A 21,935-nucleotide genomic window follows, 5' to 3' on the forward strand; every position below is an offset into this window, starting at 1 on the left:
CCTCACTTCCATGGTCAGCCCTGCTGCTCCAGCTAGGCTGGAGGTTGTGGCTGCTTGAACCAGCTAGGAAGAGAGGCTGGCAAGGAGGAGGGAAGGTAGCCAGTTCAAATGGAAATGCACCTTTGAGGCCCAAAACAGATATTGTGAACATGTGGGAAAGCCTGGGAGAGGAGAGAGGGAAACACATGGGAGACAGAGATGGGAGGGTGAAGTACAATTAGGTTGGAAAGGCTGATTAGGTTGGAAGGGCTAATTACAGTTAGGTTGGAAAGAGGAGCTGAAGGGTAAGGGAGAATAAAGCATGAACATACAAGACTGACATTTCTAACTAAGTCCAGAACTGTACTGTTTCAAATGGACAATGAATATTTACTGAAAAAGTGAGGCTATGTTAGTTCAAACCAAGTCTGTATCAACTAGTGTTGGGTGTTGAGGTTAATAAATGCTAAACTCAGTCAATTTGGACACTTCACTTTGATTCCTGCCCATTTTTAGATGACCATGACACCAGACACACTTATCTTACAGTTTAAGTCCACATTTTACTTCAAGCAGCTCCCTCTGGTTCTTTGACCAGCTGGCAGCCTGTTACAGTTAAAACCAAGTTACATTTAGCAGCTAAAGGTAATCTCTTTCTAGAGCATGTTTGTTTTATTTGTAAGGGACTTGGGAAAAGCTCTAAACAAAAGCTTTGGGGGAAAAAAATTGCATTTAGCCATATCTAAATGAAATCTGTGCTAGTTGGAAATCTCTCCTATCTGATGATGCTTCTCAGACAGTTACCTGCTGGATCAGAAAAGGGGGCACTGCTGAGCTGGAGATTTCCCAGGAGCTTTTGTTCCCATCCAAACTTCTTCTGGCCACCTCTACTGGTAAGCAAATTGATTGAGTCTGGAGTGGTACCTCGAGGTGTCTTCTCTCCACTGACTAGAAAACAAGAAATCACAGATTCGTTTATGGCTGAGGGGGACTGAGTCACTATGTAATCCAAAATTGCAGCTAAAATAAGGGCTGCAGACTTCTGTGCTGAGAATAAGAGCCTGCAGTCACAGGATATAACATTATTAAAAGAAATGGGCAGATTTACTTTCCATCGTTGTTACAGAACTGAGACAAAAGGAAAATAAACAGGAATGAGTGGTAGGCAAAACATTAAGTGAAAGAAGACACAAAGCAGAAATACAGAATACAATCTTTAGCAACTGTTATAAATTTTTTTTCAGCCAGTAAAAGTATGAGGAATTTTCTTTAATTCTATCCTAATTTTAAGATCTCTTTGTAACTTGAGGTATATTGCATTTATGCACAGAACCCAAGAGGTATTACTGCACAAATGGAGAGACTCATGCCCCAGGCAATGCAAATTAACATTACACAAAGCAGATGAAACGTTCTGACTGCAGAAGGGGTTTAGAGGTTTTCAGTGCAAACAGGGCTACAGAGGTTGCAGCTCCAAGCGTAGGAGAAGAAAGGATGCACTTAAGTTCTGCTGCTCAGCCCAAGGCAGAAGTTTAATTTGTTCAGAGCAGCAATTCTCCAGCCCTCATGTAAGTTGTTGGTCTGAAGTACAGAGTGACAGATCATTGAACACATTTACAAATTAAGCAATTCACTATGCATGAGATTATGAAAGATGAGTCTGACACAAATGTTTAATAAAAATCTACATGTGCCATCAGAGGTATAGACTGGGCATATTCTAGAGGCCAGTCAATCACAAAGCCAGGATCAGAATCCAAATTTTTCCCCAGAGCAGTAGAGTGTGAAGATCCTAGTTTCTGATTCAGACTTAAATGCATGTCAGTCTAAATAAAATAACCTTGTTCTAATTTAACTGGAGTATTGTGCCCAATGTTATTGCAAAGTTAGTGTCAGTCACAGGATGCCTGTCTTTTCCCAGCCAGTGTCCAACTGCCATTCATTTTGATAACTGTCACACGGCAAACCAGGGCATGTGGAAATCTGTAATCACAGACTGGCTTCTGCATCAGCCTGGCTGGACAGGTGATGGTTCTGCCTCGGCTGGAAGCTGATCTCCCACACCCTCTGTCTCACTACCCACTTATGCCAAACTGGGAAACTCGCTCCCTGCTCGGCTCCACCAGTAAGGGATGCACCTGAGCGGGGTCCTCTGCCTAAGCACAGGGATTTCTGACACAGACCTTTGCCTTTCAAGAGTCTTTTGAAGATAATGACACCCAGCCTGTTCCCCGCAGTTTCCAAATTTCAATTACATGGCAAATAAAAGACAAGTCGCTTGCAGATAAAAGGAAAACTTACTTGTTAAATAACAGTCCAGACTAAGGGAGACATTGTCAAAAGCAATAATGGCATCAGAGCCTTCTTCCCATGAAGCGGTGATCTGAAACCAAAACCTGCACAAATTGGAAAAAATGGGATTAAATTCTGCTAAAGAACATGAAATTCAGAGCTCTTCACAATTAAAGCAGCTTTTGAATGGTGAAGAAAAACTTTTCACTATAAAAATATTAAATTGATAGGGAAAGTATCCTCACTCCTAACAAGGAAAGATGATTTGAGGAGGAGAGCTATACAGTAATACAGGTGGACAGAATTAGAGAATATTGCCCCTCTTCCCTCCAGACAAACAGCCTGAAGGAAGCAGAATTGTGTGTATGCATGTTGTCAGAAAACAAAGTCCCCTGGATTCTGGCACAAATAAAAAACCAACCAACCAACCAGACCTCTAAGAGGCTTTATTCTCAGAAGTGATTTACAACCTAAAGTGTTAAGAAAAATAAGTAGGCAGGGCTCCTGAAGTAATTTGGAGTTCCTAAAAGGAACTGGCAATCAAAGGCTGAACCAATTTTAGAAAGTATTTGGTGTTGATGCGCTCTGTAGGAAGCAAAGGGTGTCTAACAGCCCTGGCAGTCACAAAAGAGAGGAACTGACACTGGGTAGTCCACAGGAAGAGCAGAACTCATTATCTCCTCAGAGAAGCTGAGGAGGTTTGCCTTAAATCACTTCCTGATTTAAGGAAAGCTGGCTTTTGCTGGCAAGTTATGCCACTCTTACATTACGAGATGAAAAATCACTGTAAATTCACTCTCAGTGATATTACAAGTCAACAGGAAGAGCAAAAATTACCCACGACCAAATGCTTCAAATCTGACAGTACATTGACCACGCATTAATTTTGTGTACTCATGGATTTAGGTTTTCTCTCAGCTTAGCAAGTTCATGTTCTCTCCATGCATATCTGCCACATAAAATCATAATACTCTGCTTAGGAAAGAGAAAAATTTCTGAAAGCAGCCAACCATAGCTGAGCAGTCAGATACAATGCTCAGAGGTTGCATCAAGACTATAAAAACATGAAACAATCACATGATGTAGAACAAGCTGCAAGTGAGTATGAAATATTATTTAAACCTCATTCTCTGTTGTGTGTTGATGTTTTACACCAGCAGAAGTTAAACCATTTGTGGGTCTCTTTAATGTAGATCTATTGCTGGTGCTTCCTGCTTTATATTTTAGAGATAAATGTTCAGTCAGAATGTGAATTCTTGCAGGTGTTTCAGTTCAGACAAGAAAATGATGACAGAACGAAGTATTTTTGAGGAGCACCTCTATTTATTTCAAAAGGCTTTAGACATCCTGTCTCTTCCTTGCAGCAAGGATCTAAACACTGGCAGATATTTTTTCTTCTTCTCACAGACTCTAGTCCTTTCTGCATGGCACTGGGACAACAATATTTTCTCTCAGCTTTGTGTATGTTATTAGCATTCTTACATTAGTCTTGATGATTCTACTGTTTTTAAATACTACCTCTGCTTTACCAGCAAGCTGACCTCAAAACCAAAATTCCAGTGAAGCTGCCCTGGTCATGTGCATGTTTACTGTGGGACAGCATATTTCTGTGTTCTGAATGTGGATTTTGACTGAGACTCCTGACTCTGTCAGCAAATGTAACCAACTTCCATGCTGTTCTCCAACACAGGGCAGCTTTCCACAGGGGACAGTGAGGTTTGGCAAAAGCTAAAACAGACCCCAGGGATATTTGTGGGGATATTTTGAGGATATGTAGATTGGAGTGTCATTGTTGTCTGCAAACTGGTGTTCCTGCCAAGCTACAGCTGGGCACAGAGTCAGAAAAGCTGACACAACCAAAGCAAAAACTCAAACCAGAAAAAACTCCTGTTAGCCTCCAAAAGGTGCAAAGGATTTAGAACAGGCCACAGTCCACCCACAACAGAAAATATTTCTGTAGTTATGATGTTCCTCCTTCTTTATTTCTCATAAAGAAAAGCAACGATGTTCCAACACTGAAATTTCTCACTCCTTGGATATATGCATTGCGCATATGGAGAGACTTCACTAAAACTGACTTTTTGTGTTCTAAAGACATGATCAGCTGCCATGAAAGAGCAGGTGACTGGCACAAATAATAGTGGATATGGTGAAGGAAGAGTATCCCTAGCATCAAAGGCAACTTCAAATTACAAGACAAAATTTTCCTTGCTAAATGATCCATCTTTATCAGCTCAAAAGGTGGCAGCTCCATCCATATGAGTCTGAATACCACAAAAGCATATTTTTAGCCTTCACAAATCCTTAAAAAGTGCAACTGCAGCCTGATGCTGCCAGCAGTCTCACAGTTCTTAGTTGGGATACCTGAAATCCCTTGTGGGTATGTCTAGGAGGAGAACAGAAGGGAACATATAATCTTTGGATCTTAAATTGGCTTCTGATGGAATTGGCTGCCCTCCCCCTGCCTCCCTCCCTCATTTGCTCTACAGCTGATATCCCACAACACTTTAAATAAAATTACAGGCTCTAGCATAAACATAAGCTGTTCAGTTTGAGATATGCCATACAAGACTTAAACAAAAGCTGTTGGACACATGCAGTGGGCTCTGAATCTACTTTTTCCTGCAAGTCACAGTGCCAGCAGCAGAGATGATTGAACTGTGCGTGAAACAGGTCTTAAAGCACCACAGGTCACATTCTGTGTGTGTTATGGAGAACCAGCACCTACCTCAGGCTGTAAAACACAGCAGAAGCTTCTCCTTCCTTCTTGTGTGCTGCTGAAATGCCCAGGAAGAGGCAGGGTGAAACCTGGCTCAGCTGCACATCTTTCAGACAGCTCAGTGTGAAAATCACTGCCCTGCACACAGTGACCATTGGTGCTGCATTGAAGGGACCAAGCCTGGTGCATTTGAGCCTCAGCCTATTTCCTCAGGGTGCACACTAAATGCCACTTGCAGACAGGGACACTTTGATGTGAATTTATGTTTGTAAGGTGTTAAACTGAGGCTGCAAAATTAATTACAAAGACAAATAAGCAATTGCTCTCTGTCAGCTTTTCCCTCCTGCAGACTTTAGCTCAGGGAGCATAAGAGACAGATGCCTCTGCAAAGACTACAGTACACCTTCTTTCTGCCTCCAGGCAATGGAGCACTTCTAAAAATATCTTCAGGCAATTTCCAAAGGTCCATGCCCCAAGGTGTTACGCATTGATGCACTTTTCATGTCGTGCCTCTTCAGTCAATAAAGGGCAGTTCTTATGAGAATTATCAAATGTTCAGTTTCTAAAACCTTGAAGGCATGACACAAACCAGTATTTCTGTTGTTGAAGGGAGTGCCATGTCACATGCCCGTATCAGAATGCGATAGGTTGCTTTTTACTTTTATTTACAGTTCACTCAAGTTAAGAGATAGCCTTGCTGATTTCACCTGCAGGAACACCGGGACCAGAACTCTCCACAAGAGAAATATCCACAAGTTCATCAGGGATGAAAAAAAAAAAAAAAAAGACAGAAATGCCTCCAAAATACAAAAATTCTGTGAATGCTGAAAAATATTAAGACCATCAGTGCTGCTTGGGTTGCCTATTAATCTTATTTTTTGCTAACATGAAAGCAATTTCAGTACAAACCTCCTCTTGAGACCAGCATTTCTGCAACAAATAGTTCATCATTTTATCTTCCCTTGTTTAATGCCACTATTAATTTATAAATGTGATGTCTTTCAAATTCCATTGAAAAAAGATCATCAGTTAACCAACATTTCAATCATTAGCTTTGGTGGCTTTAGCTTAATGGGCTAATTAAGGGAAATTTAATCAAAACTCAAGATGGAAATGTCACACATCAGTGAGATGGAAAAACCCCACAGACAATCTCATTCCCTTGCTCCCTCTCCTTTTTTTTTTATTTTTCCCCTTTTTCGTTTGATCCCTGAAATCAACGAAATAACTCCCTCTGACTTTGGTGGGAGCTGACACTGAAGCAGCAGCAGCAGCAGCAGCAGCAGTGACTCAGAACAACCCTGGAGGTGACAATCACCACAAACTGGTGTTTGTGCACAGACCAGAGAGGGCTAACGCTGACTGCACACCCTGCATCTCCACTGGCCCCAGCACAGATACTGCTCCTCAGCCAGGCACAGACACACCCACTGCAAACACAGATGCTGCACTCAATGGCCAGGAAAGAATATTCCTGAAGGCACAAATACAGGAGCAGCCAAATGACTGCTGGCAAGTTTGCCATGACTTTGTGTCTTGGTAAATCCCTGCAACTTCCTCACATGGAAGCCAGATCCTCATCAGATAAGTCTGTGTTTGTAAGCTAGATTTCTTCACAGGAATGAAAGTGTGGTAGCTATGAAACACTTTAATTGGTTGTTAGAAAAATTACGACTTGAGGAGCGGTGGAAATGACTTAATTGTCTCCTTTTGCCCTACTCAACCTGGAGCACAGCTAGAAAGAGGATTCCTTAGATGTATGACAACTGGGAAGTACAAATTACACCCTGCAGAGCTGAGTGTTAGCTGAGCTGTGAAAGCAAAAACATACAAAGGCCTTTTTAAAAGAAATTCTGTTTGAGATAAAGAGGAAATGCTGCACCAGGGGGACACCCTCCCCCTCCTCCTTTCAATCTCCTCTCTGGGGAACATCAGCTCCTATGTTTGAAGGATACAAATTTTACATACATTCAAAAACCACTCAAGGGTGACCACTGCTCAAATATTTCAGTCACAGATAAGAAATTACACAAAATGAGCTTTTTTGGTTTGTAACTTCAGTCCCATCTGTGAAATATCAATCCATATGAACAGTTATTTGAAAGCATAATTTAACTCAGTTTAATCTGACCAAAACAGGATAATATCAAAGCTTCTGGTCTGTAATCTTTCCCACTCCTCATGTTTTTTGAATCGTGGGTTTTATTTTTGTGTGGTCAGTATTTGAGCTCTGTCACATCACCCTGGCTTTTCTGTTCAGCTCTTGATTCTAACAGAAGACTGGTTCTCCCCAAAATATTTGGGGCTTATTAGACAGGGAAATGCGGAACTAAAAGTGTGAAGATGTATTTATAGCTATGTTGGTATAGCCTCCATGAGGACACTCTTTTGCTCACATCATCTATCCCTATATCTCCATTGCACAGAAATGTTAGGTTTTGCATGTATTCTATCTTCTTCTGATGAAAGGGAAATAAAAAAACCCATTCTCATTGCATTGAAGACTTCTGCAAGCTGATTTTGTGCAGCTCCCTCCCTTCAGTAACTACTCTGAATTTCACCTAAATATTGTCCCTAGCTCATATAGACAGTTCAGGTTTTCATTATCCAGACTCAGGCAGCTGCCTTCATGCCATTATTTTAGAAAGCTTCATAATCATTATTTTTTTCTTTTGATCATAAAAGACAGGGATTATTAACCAAGATTGAACATTAATCTCCTCTGTACTCAATCCCCCATGCAGTGACACGAACACAGCGTGTCTGTACATACAAATCTCATTTCATAACTGGTAATGTTTTGCCTCTGATGGAGATGATTTCTCTCCCTACCTAGCTAAAATAATTACAGCTGAACCTGCTTGAGACCGAGGTATTCACAGAATGGAGAAATTTCAGGTCACTAACCCTTATTAGATTCGGGTTCCCATTAACTTCTCTCTTACAAATGATGCATTGTTAGCTCACTTCACAAAGGAATACTCACTATTTGGGATAAAAGACACATTTAGAGGAAATAAGATTATTTGGAGAAATATAAGCATGTTAACAAAACTCAGTTACAGTGACAGAATTGCCATACAGGAAGTTACTTAATAGCTAGTAATAAAGACTGAGATTCAAAGGTGTTATTAAAGACAACTATGCGTGTACAAAATCTGTCACAGGTACTCTGCACACACTGTCACCAAAACCCCCTTCTCAGATGCACAGTACAACATTTTTAGAAAAACTCTTTCAGGAGGAGGTCAGTCATAGACAGACATAATTAATGCTAGAGAGCAAAAGAGCAGTGATCTGGTTGTTATGGTCTCACTGCTTTTAACAAAGTAATGTGTGGCCACCTCAGGGCAACACAGCCTGGGCTTGTAGGGTGGATGTATGGCAGACTGAGGAGATCTGGGTGCAGATGTGACCAATTAATATTTATTCACAGAATATTCTGTGAATTAATAGACACATACTAACGTGTAGGCAGACATATGACTAGCTTGTGTGTAGGGTCCCTGTTTCATCTTAGAGAATGGGAAGAAAATTTAGGAATAACATCAGATAAACAGGCCCTGGGTCAAAAATATTGCCAAGAACCTTCCTTTTCCTTCCAAATGGGAAACTTGACACTCAGAAACTTATAAATAAATCCTGAAAGGAGTGAGAGGGAAAGACAGAGCAATGCAAGAAAAATTACTGGACAAGAAGAGTGCTTAGCCACAGCTGGTGGAGATACAGGGGTATGAGATGAGACCATTTCTTTCTACTGCTGCAATGAGCGAGAGGCTCCCCAGGTGCTACCATTGAGACCAGAGCTGCTGAAGGAGCCAGACAGAACAGACAATCTCACTCCCACAGACTGAAAGGGAATCCCACATGGATATGGAAAGCAAAACCTAACGAGAGCCAGTGTAGTTTGTAAAAACCCAGCAAGTCAGCAAAACTGGAATAGGTAATGAAGACAGCTAAAAATAGAAAGCGCAGTTGCTGGGACATGAATTCTGACTTCTTGAAACAGAATATGACCCTCTGAGGTAACTGCTGTCTGTAGGTCTTCCTGCTTTCTTCTTCAGGAAGCTCTCATCCTTCCCCAGCCTTCCAGGTAAGTCACCTTACTGATCCCTTCCAACATAATAAAATTCTCAGTCTGTGTTCAGGAGAAGGTCATCAGCAAGAAAATAATTTTGAAGCTCTCTGAGCACTATGGGACCAAAAGAAAATTAGTTTTTCACTTTCTGAACATGCTTCCCTGCTAGAAGGACATGACCTGTCCTTGCTATCAGTGACAAGGCAAATGGTACTGCTATTCATGACTGAAAATTTAATTTCTTGGAACCTCAAGTAAACTCCTCTTATTCCTTCCTCCATCTGGCCACTACTCATAAAGACTAGATGTTTAAGAAGAATTTAAGAAGTTGAACTTAAGAAGAAAGGAAACCAAATAAACCTTTCTAACCAGTAAACACATTTAAATTCTTTTTATATTTCCACACAGTCTTCTTCTGTCATGGGACTGTGCTGAGGTAGGAAGGTTATTATTATTATTATTAGCTATTTTTACCAGATTCCCCTTACAGAGGTTACAGTGAAAGCTCTTAAAAGAAAAGGACAGGGTTAGTAGAGAATAGAGGCCATAAAGTCCAGAGCTGGGCTGGGCTGGCTCACATGGAATCTACTTCCAGGCAACTTCAGCCAGCTTGTAGAAGAACCCAGAGAACTTTTAGTCTACATGCTGCTCCACATGGCTGGCCTCAGCTTCAACAAGGGAGCAAAAATCAAGAGATTTAGAATTTGTTTCTTAAAGCATTGATTTTCCAGTCAGGCTTCAGCCTATTAATCCTTTTCCACCTCTCACACTCGGTAGCAAACAGTTGCTAAGCGTTGGTGATAATGAGCACCAGCCTAGAGCGAGCTCCAGAGAATCACTTAGTTACATGGGACTGTATTTTATCTATGTGCTGTACCTTGGCCACACTGTTTAACTAACAGAATGTCTAATTATTAGCTACACAAATCACTCATCTTCAATTACATCAGGTTTCTGTTTGCTCTTGCTGTCACATTCCCACAACATTATCATTATTAAAATTTAAATGCACATGTACTAACTAAAAGCAAATATATAAAAAAAGCAAGCCCAAACTACCAGCTAAAAAATAGTTTTCAAGACTGTTTCCTACTTGCATTTCTGTGAAGTTAAAAAGGAAAAATCCTTGACAGGCTCATCACTTTTCACTGGAAAACAAATAGTAATTTTCCACCAAGTCAAACAGTCTTCCAATGAGGTGGTTCCTACTCTACTCTCAATCTAAATGTTGTAGTATTTCACTAATGTGTAAATTCCAGTAAGTACAAATAACCATTTCTCTAGCTTTCACTAATCTGTGCAGATTATTTGATTTGCAGATAATGCATCCTGTAGAGAGAGGTAAGTGGCTCTACAGGGGATAACAAATCACAGCAAGGATTGTTCATTCATGTTGAGTATATCTCACTGGCAACTTAAAATATAGCACCTCTGGAGGTGCTGCCTTTTGCCTGCACAACCTGTTCATCCAACAACTTAAGGAGCTCTTGCCCACAAATGGCTTCTTTAATTGTAGCTGCTTTGATGGCACATCCTTGACCAGGCCCTTGGCCCTTCCTCCCTATGCACAGAGGATAGCCAGCATTTGGAATTGGGTCACAACTCCGCTCATCAACTCTGTTGATCAACACAACACATGAGCTCTCAGGACTGCACTACTAACATCTGCCAGAACAAAAGCAGATAGATAACTTGAGGAAGATGTAAAGTGCCAGCACTTCAGCTTCTTTCAAGTCCATGCAGGTAAGAACTCACACAGGGTGAAATTGTGATTGCATGTGTTCAAGGTTGCCCAGGCTAACACAAATCTACCATCCCTCAGTCACAATTTTACTTCTTTGTCTTACTCCTCCCTCTTTTCTGTTATTGCCAATTCACCTGAAATGTTCTAGCTGTGATTTTTTGCCAAAGTGTAATTTCTCCCAACAGCCTGAGGGATATCAAACATTTAAGAAATGTCTGTTTCTAAAGATAGAGCTGATCTAATTTCTTGGAAGTCTTCCTAATGATTCTTTGAAGTGCTGTAAGCCAAACATGGAAATTATGGCTAAGCAGCTTTTAAACAAGCATGCTTTTGAGCAGTTTTAGAGCATATTATCTTGTTATTAATAACACTTTCCATTCAGTTTCCCAGTCACAATGGAATGTGCTTTAAATTTGTGTGAAACTGGTACCCTGGTGTGCTTTACTTGAGAGCTTTATTTCTTTGAGGTGATTTAAACTTTCAGCTCCTCCTGTAGGAATATCTGCAACATCATGGCTCCAACACAGACCCTCACAGCTTCTGACACAGGAACCACTTAGAAAAAGACAGACACAGCAAGCTTTCAGCAGCACCTGCACTGTGTTCAATTAACTACTTCTTACGGTTCAATAAAACTGTCATTTATCTCCATTTATACACTGGAGTCTCACCAGTATCAGTTTGGTGTGTACTTCCATAGAATTCCTTCCTAATCTGTACAGCAGTCCAGATTTCCTAAGAAACAGGTTTTGAGATGGTAAGAAAGATGCTTGCAGTATTTCCAAGTCTCACAGGAGGCTTCTTTCTTCCCAGGAAGAATTGGTTTCAAATTAAATCAATCTTAAAAGAAAAATTCATTAAAATAGTGCAGTTTCTGTGAATAAATAAGGCAAAAAACTTTTCAAGAGACACCAAAACTTCAAAGTTTTCCTTGCTTATGTCTTAACCTCCAACAAACTTCCTTCCTTCAGGGAAGCCATCTGTCTTTCCCTGTAAGCAATGGGGAAGTAAGTGTGTCAGCACCTTATACATAACAGTCAGCACTGTGTTATCAGCTGAATCCATGATTTCTCATGAAGCACTGCTAGCCTGACTCCTAAGATCAAAGTGTTCTCTGCCTGACTGTGCAGGCAGGGAGAATTTAAAGGAAAGCAATAGTACAAGGGTACAAAATAATTCAGGTACAAAACATTCCCCTGGCAACACTAGGAAATAAATCACATAAATAATAATGGCAAAATAAACCATTCTTCAAAGGAAACACAGCTGAAGGGAATGAAGCAACCAGGTATTTTTACAAATGGTGCTTTACCAGTGACTGCACAATAAGCTTAATGCTGGCATTTTTAAAATCTTTGACGCACACATATTAATTATACATTCAGGACCAAAGCATTGGCAGTGTCCTTGTTGTATTTGCAGCCTATGTGCATCCCCAAGTGCCAGGAAGATAAAAGACATATTCATATAATGTTTGTTCAAAGTTCTGAGAAGGCAAACTACCCCTTAAAGAAATCCATTATTTCTAGGGCACAGGTTTCCAAACAGACAAGGGACACCAGTGCTCGTGACACAGATGGTAGATGCATCTTGCAGCCTAAGGGCCAGGGCAGCAGGAGGTGAAGTATGTCTGTGCCTTCTCTAGAAACATCACACCTTAAAAGTAAACAATGAAAGAGAGTATTCCCTTAAAGACAACTGGCAAGAAACAGCTAAAACAACACTCTGCATAAACATATGCTACCAGATAAACATTCTATGCTTAAAGCCAGAATAAAGCCATGACTGGCACAGCCCTTTATCAGGGTGAGCTTCTGCTACAGCTAACACAAAGGATGATCCATCAGATGGATTTTTGTCTGATTTTGCAGCAGGCTCTTTTCCCACCTCTTCATCCTCAGATCTAGACACATTGAACACCAGGGGCTCTGCTACCCAGAAAAAGTATCAGCTATGGAGCTCACGTCCAACTCTAGCAAACCACGAGGGAGCACCAAAAGTGTGACATAGGAAAGTATGCAAAGAGAGTGGTTCCCAGTCAATGAAATGGACACACAGAAGTTTAAGCACCTTGTTGTAGACTACCCATAGAATCAGCTTTTGAACAAAAACTTTGACTTGGGAGTTGCAAAATTGTGGGCTTTGCCCAAAATACTCAGTTGTTCTTATTGTCTGCTTCTAACAGAAGATGCCTTACAAAGGACAAAGCATTTCTGCTTGAGGGAACAGCTTCCAGGAGCAATGCTGGCCATTTTCATCAGTGGGTAGCTAGTGCTGACAGGACTGGTCATCATGCAGCAGAATGAGGAGAAGACTCATACCTATCCAGTATCTCTGGGAGAGGTAAGATCATCCACTGCCATATTCCCAACCCTTCACTGTTCTCAGAATGCCAGAACGTCCAGCTCTGCTCCCTTCCTGTCTTGTTCTCCATCAGCACCAGGGATACGTTTCCCAGCAGGACACCGTGGATGAGCCACGACATTCGTAACTGGAAGAAACAGAACATATGAGATTAAACATCACAAACGTCATTCAAAAGTTAACAAAGTTATCAGTTCCTCTTTCTTTGCTTTCTAATCACCAAAAAGTTGATTCTCCCATTCTTATATAATCCCTTTAGGAAACTCCACAGATGTAGAAGCCTGTTATACCTTTATATGCTATTGAACATTGAAACTACTGGCCTTTTTTGTTTTATCTTTGTAGAGTTGAGTCTAAACAGTCAGTTTTACCTTTCACATATGTGTCTAATTTTACAGGGATAAGATTATACCTCCATTTTGAGCAGTACAAAGACTACATGCCCCTAAGATGCCACCTAAGAGATTCAAGTTAAGACTAACAACTTATTCACTAATAAATTTTTATATTCCAGCAGCAGTAGGAGCAAAAAAAACACAGGGAGAAGACTGCAATAAGCAGGCATCACTAGTAATCACATCCTCATCCCCCAGATACTCTTTTCAAAAATCAGTTTTTACTTTCCATCCAAGTTTCTACAGATTTTTCAATTAAAGTTCAGTAATAATTTGGTGGGTTTTTTATTAATTAAAATACTTCAGGGAACCATTTTTCTAACATTGCTGTTATGATAATAAAATTTAATCCATTTCTATGTGTTTATTCCTGTATGTAAAATTATTTCATGTAGTTTTCTCATTTTATGATTTTCTCTCTCTCACTGTATAAAAAGAAAAAACAATTCCTTCCACATCAGGCTAGCTTCCCAATCCATAGTATATGAACACAGTCTTTTTATTTTCTTGCAAAAAAGAAGAGGAGCTAGCCCTTTGTTGATAAAGAGCACAAGTAAAACACCCATATCCATATATATTCTATTCAGGAGCTGGGTTTCATATCAATAACCAGTAGAGGTGAGAATGCTGAAGGAATGAGTTTATTAAAGCTACATTAACGATGGATGTTTTGGATACAAGAAAGTGTTCAGCACAGAATCTAGTGTCCATACATATTAAGTAAAGCACTCTGGTTTTTAGCACTTCAAAGCCACCACCAAAGTCAGGAGGTTCGGAATTCAGTTTGTATTTTACAAAGGAACACCTGATAAAATTACTTCCTTGCTTTGATAGCACAGAACATCCATATCCATTTCTCAGCATAAAACAAAACTGCTAAATTTTGCTTGCCGTTCCTATGTCATGGTGTAAGTCTGTTCTGGCAGCCAAATCAGATGCAGGCATCAAAGTGACAGAAGTGTTGCTATTATTCCTAGTTTATGATCACCATTTTGGAGTGGGTGGAACAAAATTCTGGATATCCGTTGTATTAATTATCAGTTCTGAATCTGGGTAAACACTACAGTTCATCTGCTTGTCTCCAAAGCTACAAAGAAAGAAGTGACTTTATACTGCAAAACTGTGATAGAGACTGAATAATCTAGATGGGCCCCTTCTTTCTCTCCAGTCCAAAAATCCCTGGACTTGCCTGGAATCCATTGTGCTGTATGACCCAAGGATTGATAAACAGACAAGCAGATATGCCAGTTTGTGTCTGTGAAAGCATTTTGTTACAATATTTTGGCCACACATCCTAAATTGATGTGTAAGATTTTGTGTGATCCAGCAAACCACCGCAGGTGCCCACAGCACTTCTGGGGACAAGCTGGTCAAGTCTGGACTCTGGTCAAGTCTAACTTCCAGCTCACTCCCACCACAGTTCTGGGCAAGGATTCATGGAGTCCCATGGCTATTTCCACAGTGTCAGGTAGTGGAAACCACAGCATCAAGTGTGAGGATTTTTGCCTCCCAGACACCAGAGAGAAAAAGCAGAGTCGAGCAGGATGGCCAGGAAGTATTTCAGATTCACAACATGATGGCCATGGAGACAGCTGAGGAGGGCTGAGTCCACACCCAGCAACCAGAAACAACACTGGTGAGAGAGGCTGCTGACAAATGCTCATGGTATAGGAGGCTAATGCCTTCAAACTTGGTGTCTGCGTGGCTGCTCCTAACAGGTGACAGTCAAAATGTTGGGTATTCTATATTTTCAACTGCCTACAAAGTGAAGCATTTTTTAGTGTGAATTTAAAGTGAAAATTTATACCTTTCAGACCCAGTAAAGTAATTTTCCTTGAGGAAACTGATCAGGACTTAACTATTTGTTTTAATAAGTTTAGAATGCCAGTGGATATTTAAAACCCTCCACTTATACCAGAGAAAGCAACACCTCTTACTGAGACTCCACATGTCCACTTTTAGAAGCCAAGTGCCAACTCCCCGTGCAACACACTATGTGACATTTTTAATACAGGTGAGTTGGAGCAACTTCACTGTGCCATTTTGGTAGTTTAAAATTTGAGAGGTAAAGCAGAAGAGCAGAAGCTTCAGAAAGCTTTTAGGCAGAAGCTTGCATACCTCTGTCTCTTCTGGAGACCTGCCAGAAGGTAAGAGGCAACATCTATATGGTCAGGAGTGAGGGAAGAGCAAGCCTTTGATAGCTGTTAACGCAACACTAGAGCAAAAGCTGAAGCAATTGATGGATTGGAATGAATGCCTTTGCACACATGTCAGCTGTTTGAAGGAAAGAAGTAGCTGGCAATAGATGTGGGAGATCAGCTCATTGGCAAAGTGCAATATGCAAGCTCTAATGAACTGGCTCTGAGTGAATCGACTGGCACTGTGTCCAAATGGGCATTTTTGGCTGTGATTTCCATGGTTTCTAAGCTTCACAGCAGGGCAGTCCAGGTCTTTTCACACCTGCTGAAGTGAACCAGAGCAGATGATGAGCTGGATACCATAGTAAAGACTTCTGAATGGGGCTGGCATTCATTCTGTAGAATACAGCATCAATGATGGCAGATGGCACTACATACACAGCGCGCCCTGCAAGCAGAGCAGTGGCACATTTGGAAAAATCTAAATCTGGGCTGTTGGTGGAATACCCCAGCATTATGCATCAAACATCTCCCTCTGTGTTAAACTTGCAGCACAATATTCAGAAGCTAGAAACATCACTGAGAAATTAATTAAGCGTAGAAGGTAGGCAGTGGCTCAATGGCACCTTGCTTTCTGGCTTTAGAACCCAACAGAGCTGCTGATCAGCTGTTCACATGCAAACCCACTGACTCAGTAAATGAAATGGTCTAAATTGATCTGGGGAAAATTAACAGGAGGGAGAGCCCATGGTAAATACACAGCATATTGAGGCAAAACTCAGGTCAGATGGCTACATGTACTATACTGCAAACACCATCTGGAAAGATGCCTTCTGAGAATCCCCTTAGCCTCTGAATTGGTGGAGTTTCTGAACTGACAAACAGGAGACTCAACTCATCCCAGAAAGAAAAAAAAACCCCAAAAATGAATCCTTATCAATATCAACAGGCCTTGGCAGGTGAAGAAAAACAAGGAAGGTAGATTTTCCAGCACAAGCTGCATAATTTCAAGACCACTTGAGAACTGAGACTTCCATTTTACTCACTTATGCAAAAAAAAAAAAAAAAAAAAAGAAGAACCTTCTGGGGGAAGTTTGAACTTGCTGACACCTGTGAATCTACTTTAATGGCTAGAAACATTCCAGCATAAACTATCTCTGAGATGCCTGATCGAGGACCAACAACACACACTTGCAGCAGCATAAATAAAACATTCTGCAGTGACACTCTGGAGAGCTGCTGTTTCTTTTTCCTCGCTTTCTATATGGCAGTGATGCTGACTATTAGCATTATGGTCCTACCTGGCAGGAATAGATACTTGGCCATCTTTAACACAAGTGAAAAAAGGAACCAGAAAAGAAAAATATACTTCAAACAGGGCTTGGAGTAAAGTATTTTTAAGAAGACAGAGAAGAGTCTACAGACATTTTCCTCCCAAGGAACTGCAGTAGCTGGATCTCACTGGTAGCTCTCTGGCCAGCAATACCTTAACTCTAGACCACAGGTTTTATCTCGTGAGACAGCACATTACTTAATTCTGATGCCCCCAAGTCCTTGCTCCCCGCCTCCATGATGCATGCTCAAAGGAATTTCTCAAAATTTGCCTGACAAGGAACAGTGGATTCTTGAAATGTAGACATTTAGTCTCCTAAAAAACATTACTGTTTCCTTGGGTCTTCTTTACTGGAATGGAAAGAGTAGAAATTGTTTTCAGCTGTGAATGCACTGACCCAGTAAATGTAGGTAAGGTATTAAAGGAGCTTGGAAAACATCTCACTGTTGAGGAGAAACTGAAGCTGCAAGTTGGAATATGATTTGCACAGAATTAGGCAATAGCTGCAGACACCTTTGCCAAGTCTCAGCAAGCCTTGTACATGAATATGAGCTACCTCTGACATGTGAAGTTTATCATACTGATGGTATTTTTTTTCTTACTAGAAATGAGAAATGGTTGCATACAACAGTACAAGCAAAGACATCTATTACCACTGTTCAGCAATTCAGGCTTGGACTCTTATGAATAATAAAGAGGATCAAAAGGTCTTGTTCCTGGTTTTTGGCCAGATCTACAGCAATGCATGATAAAGACTCTCTTGTAGTCTGCAGACACTTCTGCTTTAGATGAAGACTCAGGTGGGAAAGCAAAAACCTTTTGTAAATGATAGAATTTTAATTAACTGATCTGATTATGTAGCTTAAAAATACCTAAGCCGGCAAGAGAAGCTCATGTTTTATGTTAAAAGATTCTCCCACTATTTATTCTCACATTATTTCTTACTTTATTTCAGAAAACAGACCAAGAGAAAAATAAAAGCAACAACTAAAGAGAAAGTGTTCAGAATTTTGCTGTCAGAGGACTGTGGAATGACCAGCATTCAAGAAATTTCAGATGCTATAGACCCTCTGATCCAACAACACAAAAGCCAGGTGGGAAAGGGAGCAAGAGAAGACAGATGACAGTAAATAAGCTGTATACATATTTAAAACAACATTTTAAAATAAAAAGTATGTTAAGAATATTCTGCCAAATAAAGCACATGAAAGGCTGAGCTAGAGGCATATCTATGTTGCATTTTTCATGCTCGTAAATTTTCAGTGTCAATGTTATTACCATGTACGCTTCTAAGTTATTTAAAGCTCAAGGAGTGGAGGAGAAAAAGAGACACACTGCAGGTGTAAGCACAGGACTCAGAATGCACTCAAGGAATGATTTATGTTATTGACTTACATGCCTTGAAAAAAATGCAATGCTTCTGCATAAAAAAGAGAACTGAATTAATAAACAGAGAGGATGAAAACATCTTTATATCTGTAAACCTGACTGAAAAGGCAAACTTCAACTATACTGTTCTACATCAACACGTTAAATTTATTTTTGAGAGAGAGTACATTTACATTCAAAAAAATAATTTCAGGTGTCAATGAAATCTGGCCCAGTTTAGTACTGTCTTACATAACATAATGGTGGCTTTCAAGAAACAGCTAGCTGAAATGTCAAAATAGCATCAGAAGAATATTTTCATTATTTTAAAGACAGCTAAAAGCACAAAGCACATTTACTACCACAGGAATCTGTTTGTATTGTTTTCCAGCACAACTATACCCTTTAAAATGTTTGACCCAGGGCCTACCAGGAAAATGAAACAATCTGGTTCCTAATCACAAAGCAGTCCCTCTTGCAGAGTCACCTTACTCTATGGAGGTGCATGCAATAACATTTCAGGCTAATTTCAAATTCACCCCCATGCAGGAGCATCAGCTCTGCTGTTCCTCTCCTTCTCTCTGACAGCCCACACCAAAGCTGCAGCTCAGCTTTTACTTATCAGGCATGGCACTGAGATTCTGTCACAGATTCCCTTGAGCTGAGCAAAGCACAGCCTTTCTCAAAATTTGCTCATGTTTCTGGAGTGACTTCCAAGCAGAGGGAGCAGTAACAACCCACCACAAAATGAAATCTTGCAGGATAGGTGCAAGACTACAGCCCAGGCAGGTACAACAGTACCAGCCTCTTGCATGTCTTTATGAGAGAAAGCCACGCACTATGGGAAGAAACAGGCATGTTTTTTATGATCTACAGGTACCACAACATCCTTCAAGGCCTGAGGATGCAGACATCAGGGAACATCTCTAAAAAATGGAAGGAAAAGCAAATCAGCACACTTGACTGCACCTGCACAGCAATAATGCTGGGCTGAGGGAGATGGGATTGCCTTCTTGTCTTAGACATGGGGGGTCAGAACTGAGTCTCCAGCTTCCACACAAAGATGAGTAATCCCTGAGAACCTGCAACACTTCTGCCAGCTCTCTGACTTCTTTGTGAAGTACTGAGAAGTAGGTGGCCATGATAGTTTGGAAACTGTGCACACCTAGGAGCTATCAACTGTGGCAAAGCAATTAGTTTTGCCATGGGTGGTGTCTGAGATGACAGCACTTCCCTTGGATTTAATTGCAATGTTTCCTAGGTTCCCAAACACCAGTACAGCTTCTAATGACATGCATATGGATTTCTTCTTCAAAATGAGGAAATGCCTATCCATCCCATGCTCCTCTTTGCCCTGTCAGCCTTGTACATGCCAGTTCATTCCCAGTCAGAGGAGGGGAATCTCAGTGTGGCAGAAGGGGCAAATAATGCTGTGTTTTACTGCTTGAGCTCTAAAAACTCTGCCTTTCAATCAGGCCACTGTTTTGCTTAATTCTTTGCACTTCACGTGCATTCCTATGCTAAATTACACGTGCTTTGCTTCCAGTGAACTTTTACATGTGGGTTAAAAGGTTTTCACTCTTGATTACTGTGACTGTTTAGTTCCAGAAGCATTTCCTGAGCTTTTTGTTGCATCTCCCCTCTCTGGCTACTTCAGGGTAATAGAGCATCACTTCACAGACTATGGGAACCACTTCCTACATTCACCCAAGATTTAGTAGAAGTGCCACAGTCTCCCTCTTCCATACAAAGTGGGTTTTAAACACAGACTTAAAGGGTCAACAAGCAAAGGGCTCTACTGAAAGTGCAACAAGAAAAAGATAACAAAGGCTGTCTGGACTGCAAGCAAGAGAGATTCTTTGAAGCCAGGATACTCCAGCCAAGATTTAATAAAACAACAAAAGGAAAGAGAAAAACTAACTGAACCAAGAATAAAGGGCAGCATCACAAACCGACTGCTCTGACCTGCCAAAAGCACTGAAGAACAAAGAAAATGAAAATATAAGGCTGCTCAAAACAAACAGGAATGAAGTGCAATACAAAGCTGCACACAAAGTGCAAGGCACATTAGGGCCAATCCCAAAAGTGTGGGAAAGTAGAGGCTGTGTTTATCACAGTATCTCCTGTGTGCATTTTTATCCTTTCCCCATCGTTTGATGCATGTGGGGCAGTGCAGAGTGGGTGAGGCTGACATTTCCCTTCCTGAGCTAACAAGGAGCCTCCTGCAGGGCATGGCAAGGGCAGGCAGCCCTGCGTGCTCCTGAGGATTGAGCTCAGGCTGCAGGGAGCACAAAGATGGAGTGTCACAGCAGTCCTGCACTCAGTGACAGCTCATATACCAAGCTCATCCACGCTGTGGTGTGTCCAAGTGCTAACACCAACACCACTGCATACAGCTTCCCAGAACCTCAGCAGGGAAGGTCTTTGGACCAGGCTGGTCACTCACCTCCTTTTCCAGTCTGCCACAGTGTAAGATTACACAGCCAGGCTCAGGGGGGAAAAACAATCTCGAACCATTAGAAACCCTTTGTGGCTGGTACCCACTGTGGACTGCTTGGCTGTATCCTTATCAGCTTTGAGTCCTGCTTTCATGAACATCTTGGCCAAACCCCAGAGTCCTCTAGCCTGGCAAACAGCACTGGGGCAGGTAATGTTCCTCATGCTGAGGCTGAAGTAATTAATTCCTATGAACACCTCAGGCTAAAAATCAGGGTGCCAGCTTCTGCTGTGGTGGATGTGATTGGTCGAACATGACTGGATAAAAGAAAATTAGGGAATAAGGGGAAGTAATAATAACTTCATTGAACAGCAGGTGCCCCAGAGCTTTCATGTAGCAGGGCAGAAGAGAGGGGAGTCAAAATTATCAGACTGAGGATGTTTGCTGACCTCCTTCTGCTCGCAGGAGCGTGAGCAGATATCTGAAGGACCATGAGAGCTGGATAAAATACAAGAGGAAGGGCAGATTTATGGCTGGATCTGATGGTGGAGGAATAAATGGGTCTAATTCACACATACCCTTGCTGAGATCTCTTTGCAACATGAATTTTGAGTATTTTCTGTGGGATTTCAGCTGCCAGAGAATCTGTCCCAGCTGTGACATGCCAGGTAAAGTTGTCAGCAGTGACAGGTAAAAGAAAACTCTTCTTTTAGTGCCTGAACTTGAGCCAGTTCAATCACAAAGTGGTTGAGGGTGAATAAATACAGGACAGCATTACAGTATTTTCACAACCTCTTTTCTGACTATAATTTCACTATTAGGAAGTTTGTTGGCACCTATTGGAGGAATAAGTGCGTAGGGAGGCATATCTCCTTTCTCCTCTTCTGTTGTGTTGAGAAGTGGAATTAAATTATTCTCTGCACAGACAGATTGTTCCAGTAAAATAGAATTTGAAGCCACCAGGGATCCACTGAGAAGGGAAGCTCTTACACTATATGAAAAGGCAAGAGACAAAACCCTTGCCAGAACCCCTTCACTTTTTATTACCGACAGCTGCAACGCTGGATGCGTCCGGATGCCTTTTAAGT

The 21,935-nt window shown here is 41.1% G+C and overlaps 1 protein-coding gene across 1 annotated transcript in view; it reads right to left on the bottom strand.

Moving 5' to 3' along the window:
• ALK (ALK receptor tyrosine kinase) overlaps positions 1-21,935 on the bottom strand; it is a 221,736-nt gene that overhangs the window by 42,464 nt on the left and 157,337 nt on the right. The window contains exons 8-10 of the mRNA XM_041489383.1: positions 13,134-13,303; positions 2,281-2,375; positions 784-927 (exon numbers count right to left, since the gene is read on the bottom strand). Coding sequence (XP_041345317.1) covers positions 784-927; positions 2,281-2,375; positions 13,134-13,303 — 409 coding nt within the window. The remainder of the gene's footprint in view (positions 1-783; positions 928-2,280; positions 2,376-13,133; positions 13,304-21,935) is intronic.

This window comes from Pyrgilauda ruficollis, unplaced genomic scaffold (assembly GCF_017590135.1).
Source record: "Pyrgilauda ruficollis isolate IOZ18807 unplaced genomic scaffold, ASM1759013v1 scaffold93, whole genome shotgun sequence".
Classification (NCBI taxonomy): Eukaryota; Metazoa; Chordata; class Aves; order Passeriformes; family Passeridae; genus Pyrgilauda; species Pyrgilauda ruficollis.